We start from the raw sequence: 12,608 nt of genomic DNA, 5'->3' as shown, positions 1-12,608 counted from the left end.
ACATAAAATTCAACATTATATAGTAGTACCTTCATAAATTAATATATACAATAAATTACTAAATTTTGTCAGTTTTGAATTGGACGAATGTAACAACAATACAATACAATTCAATAATATAATAAGATAATTATTTTTTTAAAAAACTTATGTAAAAATATGGTCACAATATAAACATAAATTAATAAAATACTGATAAAGTTTATATAAACATAAATTATATATTGTATAGATTGTTTTTAATTCACACTGAAGTCTATCTTTCTTTTTTAAATATTTTAGAATATATTGATGTTATTTTATCATTTTACACTTAGAGCATCTCCAAAAGTTACTCTATAACTTCAAATATTGTTATAAACCATTTAGTGATCGACCCATTTATCAGCCCGTGTAGCAAGACGGGCCAAGCCAAGCCCATCCGCAGGATCATACTGGCGCCTATCTACTCTTGTGTTTATCTACATTATAGTTGGTGTTTATCTTACGTATTGCTAGTCATTATCTAGTTAAGGATAAGTACGATCTCATGTCGATCCAGTACTTAGACCGTCATTACCATATGTATATAAAGACCAGTTGGTCGACCTAATAATACACACAAGTTCCCCTCTTCATTCACAACATGTTATCAGCACGACCTTGTCTCTAAACCCTTCCAAAAATCCACCACCCATAAATCAGAAACCAAACGATCTCTTGCTATTTTCCGGCGACTCCTAAAGCTCTTCCAGTCGCCTCATTTTCTCTCTGTCAGCAACCAGCAGCAGCTCTCTCTCCCCAAAGACCGTTCAACTCATCACAAAAGGTTCAGGTATCTTCAGAAAACTCAAAACAAAACCAAAAAGGATTTAAACCCTCAGCCGCATACATACAGCTACATCTAGCCGTATGTCTTTGCAGAATAAAATCTAAAACCCTAATCTATTTTCAAAGCTTAAATCTCATCTTGTTTCACCCTGTTTAAGCTTGTTTGATTTTTTTTAATCTTCCTGATGTGAGTTAATTGCTAGAACCTTTTAGGTTGACAATTACACCAATTTTTTTTACATATCCGACTGCTGCATCAACTTAATCTGATTGTTTACTTGCATTAAAAACTTGTTCTTGAATGTTTAAAGTCGTTCTCTGATATGTTGAAATCGACTAGAACCTGTCTCAAATTTGAAAGAATTTTTTAAATATTTTTAAGATAAATCCGATTTTTCTTATACATAAATCTGAAATTTTAAAGATAAATCCGATTTTTTTGATAAATCCGACTGAAAACAATATATTATATATTTTAATTCGATTTTCCTATTTTTTTAAAAAACTTTATATCTTTATCTTAAAAAAAAAATATAGGATTTTCAGCATTTATCAGAAAAATATCGATTTATTTTTTTCCTAATCCTACTAGGAATAGGAATTGCTAGTATTTATCTGAAAATAAATAAATTTCGGATTATTACTGATATACTAGCATTATCAAATCATTATATTTAATCTGATAAATATCGAAAACAAATAAAAGTAAGAAATGATTGCATTTTTTTTTTTGAAAATGTATATTAATCTGATTTCATGCATGGATTTAACTTTATCTCGATTTTGTATAGGTTTAACTTTACCTTCCTGCATATCACATGAAATCATCTGATTAGGATAGATCATTCATACTGATTAGTTTACTTTCATGTCGAAAATTGATAAAACTGATCAGATTTCATGCAATGGATTTAACTTTATCCTAGATGTATAGGTTTAACTTTACCTTCCTGCATATACATGAAATCGTTTGGATCATTGAAAAAAAAATATTGTTATTTACTTGCATTGCTTGTATCCGACTGAAAGAGTATGTGAATGATCCGATTATTTTCTTACTAATGGGGATAAACTACAAATATTTTTCAGATGTCAAAGATTGCGAATCTTGATTTCAGTGCTTTGAAAAGCAATGGTGACAACTACCTGGAATGGGCGCTTGATGCAAAGATCATGCTGCGATCAAAAGATCTTGGTGACACAATCACCAAAGACAACAATTCCAGTGACAAAGACAAGTATAGAGCTATCTACATGATACGCCACCATCTCCAAGAGAACTTGAAAACTCAGTACATGACCATGGAAAATCCATATGACCTTTGGATCGCTTTACAGCGAAGATATGACCACCAGAAAACGGTGTTGCTTCCAAAGGCTCAATATGATTGGAAACACATAAGGTTCTTGGACTACAAATCAGTAGACGAGTACAACTCAGTCCTGTTCAGAATTGTGTCCTTGTTAAGGTTATGTGGTGAAAAAGTAACCGAGGAAGAGATGCTTAATAAAACTCTCTCCACGTTTCCTCAAACCAACATGGTATTGCAACAGCAGTACAGAGAGAGGAATTTCGCCACATATACTGAGTTGATAGAATGTCTCTTGTTGGCTGAAGCTAACAACGAACTGTTATTGAAAAACAGTGAGATGAGACCTCCTGGTACAGCTCCATTACCCGACATCTCTAAGCTGGCTATAGAGCCAAAGAAAGAGAGTAACCTTGTCCAACACAATGACCATCCCGGTCCAAACCGTGGAAGAAGTCAAGGACGAGGTCGTGGTTCTTTTAAAGCACACGGGCGAGGACGTGGTCGCGGTACCACACCCGGCTTTAGCCGTGGTCGTGGCCGAGGCCGTAGTGTGTCTTTTAAACCACAGATCAAAGCTGATCGATGCCACAGATGTGGTATGGGTAATCATTGGGCAAAGAATTGCCGAACTCCTAAGCATTTGTGTGAGCTTTACATGGAGAGCTTAAAAAGAAACCCGGAAGCTAACATGGTTCGAGACCCGGGATATGATGGTGATGATGATGATGACTTGGAAGACGTCCAGGATCACCAGCACGAGTCAGACAAAGTTGATCACATGGAGTTTGAAACTTCAGACATACTGAAATAAGGAATTAAAATTCCATATCGTTTTTTTATTGTTTTCCCCTGGATTTGGTGTTCTTTAAGATTGTTTATCAGTGTTTGGCTTTGGATTTAACTTTATCCTTATGAATGAATAATTTTTTTTTCATTTCTCATATGCCTAAGAATTAGATCATTAAAGATACCATCTCTGAAAATTTTATTATTGTTCATTAACTTTATGATTATTGTTTTTGAAGAATGAAAAGTGGAATGGATACAATCGTGGTGGACAGTGGCACCAGCCACACCATTTTGAGAGACAAACGATTTTTCATACATCTCACACATAAGGTAGCTAACATCACCACTATAGCTGGCACGGCTAGCTTAATTGAAGGCTATGGCCACGCCAATATCTTATTGCCAAAAGGTACACATCTTGAGATTGAAGATGCTTTGTACTCACCTAGCTCAAACAGAAGTCTATTGAGCTTTAAAGACATAAGACTGAATGGTTTCCACATCGAAACAATGGGTGAAGGAAGTAAAGAATTCCTACAGATTTATAAAATCACCCAAGGCAATAAGAAAGTCTTTGAGACTATACCTGCGTGTGGGACTGGTCTTTATTATGCCCAGACCAGTCTTGTTGAGGCTAATGCCGTCTTGAATAAAGAATTCAAAGAAGAGTTCACTCTTTGGCACAATCGGCTGGGACACCCCGGTTCGAACATGATGCGAAAACTCATATCAAATTCAAATGGTCACAGTTTGAAAACAAAAAGAGTTATCCCTAAGAATATCACATGTGAAGCATGCTCACAAGGGAAACTAATTACTAAGCCATCACGTACCAAAGTGAATAAGGAAGTGACAAATTTCCTAGAAAGAATACAAGTTGATATTTGTGGACCAATACACCCACCCTGTGGGACATTTAGATATTTTATGGTCCTGATTGATGCATCCACAAGATGGTCACATGTTTGTCTCCTATCAACTCGTAATCTAGCACTTGCAAGATTGCTGGCTCAGATAATAAGACTGAGAGCACATTTTCCAGATTTTCCATTAAAGACTATACGTCTAGACAATGCAAGTGAATTCACTTCCCAAGCTTTTAATGACTATTGTATGTCCATGGGGGTAAGTGTGGAGCATTCTGTAGCACATGTCCATACTCAGAATGGCCTGGCTGAATCCTTTATAAAACGGATCCAGCTGATTGCCCGGCCACTCTTAATGAATACCAAACTCCCAGTATCAGCTTGGGGACATGCAGTACTACATGCAGCTGAGCTAATTCGCATCAGGCCATCTAGTGAGCACAAATACTCGCCATCCCAACTACTAACGGGTCATGAGCCAGATATATCCCATCTAAGAGTTTTTGGATGTGCCGTCCAAGTGCCTATAGCACCACCACAGAGAACAAAGATGGGACCTCAGAGGAGGATGGGAGTATATGTTGGATACGATTCCCCTTCTATTATTAAGTACCTAGAGCCAACAACAGGTGATTTGTTTAAGGCCAGGTTCGCGGATTGTCATTTTGATGAATCCCAGTATCCAGCATTAGGGGGAGATTATGGTAAGCTGGTACAGGATATAAAATGGAATCAAACATCCTTAACATGGCAGGATCCTCGGACTAGAGATTGTGATCTAGAAGTCCGGAAGATTATACATCTTCAAGAGCTAGCTAACAGATTGCCAGATTCCTTTGCTGACCCAAATAGAGTAACCAAGTCATACATACCAGCTGCAAATGCACCAATAAGACTTGATGTCCGTGATGGACATAATCAGGCTGCTACTACGTCTAAACCACAATTGAAACGTGGTAGACCAGTAGGTTCCAAAGACAAAGAAGTTCGGAAAAGAAAGAGTGCAAAGAAATCCGACAAAGTGGAAACTCTAGACATGGAAAAGGAAACTCATGTACCACCAAAAGATACTTGGGACGCTAAGAATCAAGGTAATGAAGTTCCTGACAATAATGAGATCTCAATAAATTATGTCATGTCTGGAAGGAAATGGAACAGAAAACATGTCGACATGAGTGATATATTTGCTTATAATGTAGCAGTCGAATTGATGGATAATAAGGATCTAGAACCCACATCTATACTAGAATGTATGCAACGACCAGATTGGTTGAAATGGAAAGAAGCCATTAATGTGGAGTTAGAATCACTGAAAAAGAGAGGAGTGTTTGGACAGATCATCCGGACACCTCACAACATAAAACCAGTGGGATACAAATGGGTTTTTGTGAGAAAAAGAAATGAGAAAGGAGAAGTTGTGAGATATAAAGCACGACTTGTTGCACAAGGATTCTCACAAAGACCAGGAATAGATTATGAGGAAACTTATTCCCCTGTGGTGGATGCTACGACCTTAAGATTTCTAATAAGTCTGGCTGTAAGAGAAGGTCTTGATATGCGGTTAATGGATGTTGTAACTGCCTACTTATATGGTCCACTGGATAATGAGATATACATGAAAATTCCAGATGGTATTGAATTGAAAAACAAAGAGAGTTCTCGAGAACAACATTGTATCAGATTGAACAAGTCTCTTTATGGATTAAAGCAATCAGGTCGAATGTGGTACAATAGACTGTCCGAATATCTCCTGAAAGAAGGATACAAAAACGACCAGATCTGCCCATGCATATTCATAAAGAAGTTCAATAAGGGTTTTGTAATCATTGCAGTATATGTAGATGATTTAAATATCCTAGGAACCTCTGGAGAAATTTCCCAAACTGTTGAATATCTCAAGAAAGAATTCGAGATGAAAGATCTTGGAAAAACAAAGTTTTGTTTGGGATTGCAACTTGAGTATATGAAAGATGGAATTCTTGTGCATCAAAAGGCATATACAGAAAAAGTACTCAAAAGATTTAATATGGACCAGTCTCACCCATTGACTAGCCCCATGGTCGTGAGAAGTCTTGGTCCGGACACTGACCCATTTGGTCCGAAGAAGAAAAATGAGGAAGTCCTTGGTCCCGAAGTGCCTTATCTCAGTGCCATAGGAGCTCTGATGTATTTAGCTGGCCACACACGACCAGACATCAGCTTTGCTGTGAACTTACTTTCTAGGTTCAGCTCCTGTCCGACCCAAAGGCACTGGAACGGGATTAAACATATACTTCGTTACCTACAAGGAACGAAAGACTTGGGTCTTATGTTTACTAACAAATCTAAGGAAGATTTAGTTGGTTTTGCTGATGCAGGTTATCTCTCTGATCCACATTATGCTAGATCTCAGACTGGTTATGTTTTTACACACGGTGGGACAGCTATATCCTGGCGGTCCATGAAGCAGACCATGGCAGCCACATCCTCTAACCACGCAGAAATATTAGCCATGCATGAAGCCAGCCGTGAGAGTGTATGGATGAGATCCATGACACAGCATATTCGTACCACTTGTGGTATGATCAAAGGAAAGGATCCACCGACCATCCTATACGAGGATAACACAGCATGCATCGCACAGCTTAAGGATGGATACATTAAAGGAGATAGGACGAAACATATTCTTCCTAAGTTCTTCTTTACACACGAGCTTCAGAAGGCAGGAGAGGTCCAAGTATTGCAAGTCCGTTCGAGTGAGAATTCAGCCGACCTCTTCACCAAGTCACTACCAACCTCAACGTTCAAGAAGCTCATATGGAAGATAGGCATGCGTCGACTGAAGGATCTTCGGTGATGCATTCATCAGGGGGAGTTCATGTGTTGTACTCTTTTTCCTGTCTTGTTTTCCCTTTTACCACATTGGGTTTTGGGTTTGTCAAGAGAGGTTTTAATGAGGCAACATCCAAAGCATGAATGAACCTTGACCGGATGTGTCGATCAAGGGGGAGTGTTATAAACCATTTAGTGATCGACCCATTTATCAGCCCGTGTAGCAAGACGGGCCAAGCCCATCCGCAGGATCATACTGGCGCCTATCTACTCTTGTGTTTATCTACATTATAGTTGGTGTTTATCTTACGTATTGCTAGTCATTATCTAGTTAAGGATAAGTACGATCTCATGTCGATCCATTACTTAGACCGTCATTACCATATGTATATAAAGACCAGTTGGTCGACCTAATAATACACACAAGTTCCCCTCTTCATTCACAACAAATATGAAGTTTTTTGCTCTCCAAAAAGAAACTTCAAAACTTCAAATTTGAAGTTTTGAGGATTGAAACTCTATATTTGAAGTTTCACTACTAAAAACTTCAAATTTGAATTTTCATATCTTTATTTGCATTTTGGTCACTACACATCACCTTTATGATTCATAAATATTTTCTCATGTATTGTTTTAATCCTTAAAAAATTATATCTCATAAATATTTTAAATCTTATTTTAAAGTTTTATTTAATTTTATGTGTAAAATTTAAAATCTGTAAACAAAATTTAAAATATTTTAAGCTAGATTTAGACAACACTAATATAAAAAAAATTTAACAAAAAGATTTTTAAAAATTACATGAAGACATAACTATTACACAAATTTAAATATTACAACAACAACACTAATAGTCAAGTAAGGTTGATCCGGAACCTTCAAATTTTTAAATATTGTCCAAATTTTTTGTGTAACTGATGATCGTTGTTGTTGTTGTTGTTTTTGATGTCTTTTTCGTACAATTCTTTTTTTTCATATTGAATATATTCACGAGTATTAATATCATAAAAAAGAAATTAGTCTTTTAACAATATTTTATGTTTCTCTTTTACTTTCTTGTTCCGATCTAATGTATTTACAAGTATCAATATTACCAGATTTCAATAACTTTTAGCTCGTAACTTACAAAGTAAGCAGAGCCATTTTTACTTTGAAATGCACTAATAGATCATATATGCATTACGAAAATCATTTTATGAAATAATATGGTATTTTGTTTGAAGTTTAATATTAATTAAGTTATTTTTATTTAAATTTTTATATTTAATAGAATATTTTATTAATTAATATTGTTGTAATATGTTTATATACGTGCTAGTCATTTACAAAAGTTTTATGAATTCAAATTAGTGACAAATATAAAGACTATATTATAAAATATAAATAGTTTTGAAGTTGAGTTTGAAGTTTTGCTTTTGGAGAAAAACACTTTGAAACTTCAAATATAGGATTTTGGAAACTTCAAAATAGAGTTCCTTTTTGGAGATGTTATTATAGTGTATTTACATTCACGGTACATATTTTTGATACACCATTTAATCATATAAAGTTAACATTAAATTTGTACTTTTAAAATTTAATCAATACGTACTATAAAATCAAGTATGTTTCTTATTTTTACATACAAATATATTTTAGAATATGCAAATCTAAAATGTAAGATTTCTGTATTAATAAATTTATGGTTAGTTGGTGTAATTTTTCTATTTTCTATGTCATGTAAAAAAAAAAAAAGAAGAAAACTTAAAAGACCAGGCGTATGCAACTTGTTTCAAGGGTTTGGTCTGAGTAAATCCGAAGTGGCATCCTCATCGAGTTACAATTTTACAAGAGAAAATCAAAATAAATTTTAGACTTGGTCCTGGAAAACCCTCGTCTCGATTTCTTTCTCGATCTCGTATTCTTGGTAAGACGATGAGTTCCAAAAAGGCTGGTGGCTCGTCTTCTCCGGCGACTCGAAGGGACCCCTACGAGGTCCTCTCCGTATCAAGAACCGCGTCTGATCAAGAAATCAAATCCTCTTACAGAAAACTTGCTCTAAAGTAACCTCCTTTCTTCTTTTTAGATTCTCCCAGTAAAGATGTAATCTTTGATTGGGTCCAAACCATATTGATTTTGATAGGTATCATCCAGACAAGAATGCCAACAACCCTGATGCTTCCGAGCTTTTCAAGGAAGTCGCATATTCCTACAGCATCTTGTCTGATCCTGAAAAGAGAAGGCAATACGACAATGCAGGCTTTGTGGCCCTTGATGCTGATGGAATGGACATGGAAATTGACTTGTCTAACCTCGGAACCGTCAACACCATGTTTGCTGCTTTATTCAGCAAGCTAGGTGTGCCTATCAAGACCTCTGTATCTGCCAATGTTCTCGAGGAGGCTATGAACGGAACTGTCACTGTGAGGCCCCTTCCCATTGGAACATCAGTCAGCGGGAAGGTGCTGAACGAACTCTTATGTCCTTGTGTTATTTGAAAAGTGAAGTGATCTAATCTCTGAATATCAGGTGGAGAAGCAATGCGCTCACTTTTTTGGAGTGACGATAAGTGAACAACAAGCTGAGTCAGGTGTGGTTGTTAGAGTTACATCAGCAGCACAAAGTAAATTTAAGGTATATGCCACTACTGAACCATATACCTGATAGTGTTGACTGTATCCAACTAGCTTCTAACTCTGTCTATCTCTCTGCAGTTACTTTATTTTGAGCAAGATTCAAGCGGCGGCTATGGATTGGCCTTACAGGTAAACTTAATATTAAAAGAATGTTGTTCTTAGCATTACACCATTACGGAACTGTCTTTAACGGCATCAGGCTTGTTCTTGCAGGAAGAGAGTGAGAAAACAGGCAAGGTGACGTCAGCTGGCATGTATTTCTTACATTTCCAAGTCTATAGAATGGATTCTACTATCAATGCGGTATGCAAGTTTTTGAGCTCTTTTCTTTTCGATATTAGAATATGCAGATGTGTGAAAGCATTCCTTATTGTGCAGTTAGCTGTAGCCAAAGACCCTGAATCTGCTTTCTTTAAGCGGTTGGAAGGTCTTCAACCTTGTGAGGTTTCAGAACTGAAAGCTGGCACTCATATCTTTGCAGTTTATGGTAATGAATCATTGTTCTCTTTTACTGGACTGTCTTTGAGACCAGTTAGTTTAACTGGTCTCTAGCTACTTTTCAGGTGATAACTTTTTCAAGACTGCATCCTACACAATTGAGGCACTCTGTGCCAAGACCTACGAGGACACAACAGAGAATTTGAAGGAGATTGAAGCTCAGATTTTAAGAAAGAGAAACGATCTGCGGCAGTTTGAAACAGAGTACCGAAAAGTAACTTTCTGCTATTAAGAGCTCAGTTAGTTAGTTAGTCAGGGAGACCATATATAATTATGACTTTGTTATATTCTTTTCGCAAGGCTTTGACGCGGTTTCAAGAAGTAACCAACAGATATACACAGGAGAAGCAAACGGTGCGTTGATTGATCTCTTTTCTCTACTTTTATTCCTTGCTGCAAGTTTTGTGAACTTTAAGCTCTGAGGGAACTCTTGCATTGATTGATATGTGTCTTCTTTGGATAATGGTGAAGGTGGATGAACTTCTAAAGCAACGGGATTCAATCCATTCCTCTTTCTCTGTGGTGAAGACACCAAGCGGTAGCAACTTGAGCAATGGAAGTAGCAGCAAAGCTCAGGGAGATGAATCTAAAGGCGATGGGGCTAGTGTGGGTGAAGAAGGCGGATCAGAGAGTAGAGACAAATCGAAGAGAAAATGGTTCAACTTAAACCTAAAAGGATCTGATAAGAAGGTTGGTTGACCTCACTTTAAACGCAGATTTGTTGTGTCATTGTTTTATTCGTTAAAACAGATGTGTCCCTGGGGGGTTGCTCTATGTGTAGGCATATATATATATATGTTCATCAGAATGGTTTGTTGATAGAGAGATGCAAAAGCATAACTTGAGGGTGGTTTTGAAATGTATGCAAATGCATCATTGATTCATTGTTTGTTACATTTATTATTGAGACTTGTCATTGTTTCAACACTTCGCTATAGTTATTTAAACTGTACTTGAGGTTGACCAAATGGGTAATGCTGTGGATTTGTAGGTGAGGTCGAGGGTTCGAGAGAGTTAGATTGCGGGGTTTATAGTGAGTTCAGGGTATTTTTGCATTGACCATTTTGTCTATGGTTCTTTTTCCCTGCATGCTTAGTGTCACTTGTCAAAGTACTTCCATCTATTTTCCACTCACTCTTGTAGCTATATACTCAACAATCACTTACCAAAATTTTTCTTAAGAGTTGCCAAATCTAGAAAGAAAATTGATTCAGAGGCTTAAATTTGGTTGAAGATGGTGTAAACCCAATGTTCTAAAAATTGTTAGGCGGTGATCGCGGGCGTTTAGGCTGATTGTTTGAATGCCAAAACCAATTTTTTTTAAAAAAAAATTGGTTTGAAAAGTCGTCTAGCTCATACCCGATTTACAGATTAGGTGAGCGCCTCCTAGACCGATTTTTAGAACACACCTAAAACTTGTTCAGCCATTAACACAATGTGGCTAAGTAAATATGTTTTACTCAAGGTGTAGAGCCTGAGGAGGAGAAAATGTGTTTGAAATTACTATGTGTGCGGTTATATCGGTAAATATGTTCATTAGAATGATACATAGATTCTTTTACTGTGCAAGAATTGTTGTTGTCATAGAAATTTTAAGTTTAGGTTATTGTGCAACGTATTATTCGTTGCAAGTTTTTTAAGTGACCCTTTTCTCTTTGGGCCGTAAATCATGGAAAGAATAATCATCATTTTCTTGCAAAGGACAAAATATAATAAATATGAAAAATGTTATGAATTAAATTATATAATTTATAGTATCGAAAAATTTAAATAAGAGTAGAATTTAATACCCGTATGAAGCAAATAGCACTAATATAAGGGAGAGAGTTTATTATAAGGAAAAAGAAAAAGATGTAATGGTGTACAAAAGAGTGAGATGAGTGATGGTATTTATAGTGAGCAACAATACATAAAATATCAAAGATGGTGCTTGATTTGGTAAATGAGTGGGTGATCATAGTGCTTGATGAGTAGATGATCATAGTGCTTGAGTTGGTAAAGGAGTGGAGGATCATTTCAAAGTTTATCTTATAACACTCCCCTTGGGGACCGGTGTCACTCTCCGCTCTCGCTTAACGTCTTTGTTGCCTCGTTAAAAACCTTTCAAGGAAAACCCAATGGGAAAAACCATAGTTAAGTAAAAAGAGTACAACTACGTAAGCTCCCCCTCGATTGAGCAGTCATAGATCCTTCGGATGACGCATTCCAATGTTATGGACATGTTTTCTGAATACCGAAGTAGGAAGTGCTTTTGTCAAGAGGTCGGCTGCATTGTCGCATGATCGGACATATCTTACTTCAATCTCTTTCTTCTTCTCGAACTCTTGAGTGTATGAGAAGAACTTTGGATGTATATGTTTTGTTCTATCACTTTTGATATATCCTTCCTTCGTTTGAGCAACACATGCTGCGTTATCTTCATATGGAATAGTTGGCCCCGTACTTTTGTCAATCCCACTACTTGAACAAATGTGTTGGCTTATTGATCTTAGCCATACACATTCTTTACTTGCTTCATGGAGTGCGATGATTTCAGCATGATTTGAAGAGGTAGCCACAAGCGTTTGTTTCTGAGAACGCCAAGATATAGCAGTGCCTCCGATCGTAAAAACATATCCTGTTTGCGATCGGGCTTTGTGTGGATCTGAAAGATATCCTGCATCTGCAAAACCAACCATTTGACCATTTGAATCTTTAGGGTAAAATAAGCCTAAATCAATAGTCCCTTGTAGGTAACGAAAGACATGTTTAATTCCATTCCAATGTCTTCGTGTTGGAGATGAGCTAAATCTTGCTAGAAGATTAACAGTGAATGATATATCAGGCCGTGTACAATTTGCAAGGTACATCAACGCTCCAATTGCACTTAGATATGGTACTTCCGGACCAAGTATCTCTTCTTTTT

At 36.6% G+C, this 12,608-nt stretch overlaps 2 protein-coding genes across 3 annotated transcripts; both read left to right on the top strand.

Moving 5' to 3' along the window:
* Positions 1 to 1,899: 1,899 nt before the first annotated feature.
* On the top strand, positions 1,900 to 2,934 carry LOC106379071. Its single transcript, XM_013819092.1, has one exon. The coding sequence runs from the start codon at positions 1,900 to 1,902 to the stop codon at positions 2,932 to 2,934; it is 1,035 nt and encodes a 344-aa protein (XP_013674546.1).
* Positions 2,935 to 8,362: 5,428 nt separating this feature from the next.
* On the top strand, positions 8,363 to 10,855 carry LOC106381117 (chaperone protein dnaJ 15). Of its 2 annotated transcripts, XM_013820987.3 has the most exons (10): positions 8,363 to 8,632; positions 8,713 to 9,031; positions 9,099 to 9,203; positions 9,284 to 9,334; positions 9,419 to 9,508; positions 9,584 to 9,692; positions 9,769 to 9,917; positions 10,004 to 10,057; positions 10,175 to 10,393; positions 10,695 to 10,855. In XM_013820987.3, exons 1-10 carry the CDS (start codon positions 8,505 to 8,507, stop codon positions 10,719 to 10,721), a joined length of 1,251 nt encoding a protein of 416 aa, XP_013676441.1. In that variant the 5' UTR covers positions 8,363 to 8,504; the 3' UTR covers positions 10,722 to 10,855. The 2 variants fall into 2 exon arrangements, with proteins under 2 accessions (XP_013676441.1, XP_013676442.1); XM_013820988.3 differs by lacking the exon at positions 10,695 to 10,855 and having other exon boundaries at positions 8,364 to 8,632; positions 10,175 to 10,630.
* The last annotated feature ends 1,753 nt before the right edge of the window (positions 10,856 to 12,608 follow it).

Source organism: Brassica napus, chromosome C2 (assembly GCF_020379485.1).
Source record: "Brassica napus cultivar Da-Ae chromosome C2, Da-Ae, whole genome shotgun sequence".
Taxonomy (NCBI): Eukaryota; Viridiplantae; Streptophyta; class Magnoliopsida; order Brassicales; family Brassicaceae; genus Brassica; species Brassica napus.
Note: the sequence above shows the minus strand (reverse complement) of the source record. Positions and strands in the feature narration are given on the sequence as shown.

Bases quoted from the DNA above. Each gene is read 5' to 3' on its own strand.
- LOC106381117 (XM_013820987.3), top strand. From the start codon at position 8,505: ATGAGTTCCAAAAAGGCTGGTGGCTCGTCTTCTCCGGCGACTCGAAGG. The intron at 9,032-9,098 runs GTGCTGAACGAA...TCTGAATATCAG, and splicing joins GAACATCAGTCAGCGGGAAG to GTGGAGAAGCAATGCGCTCA. The intron at 9,204-9,283 runs GTATATGCCACT...ATCTCTCTGCAG, and splicing joins CAGCACAAAGTAAATTTAAG to TTACTTTATTTTGAGCAAGA.
- LOC106379071 (XM_013819092.1), top strand. From the start codon at position 1,900: ATGTCAAAGATTGCGAATCTTGATTTCAGTGCTTTGAAAAGCAATGGT.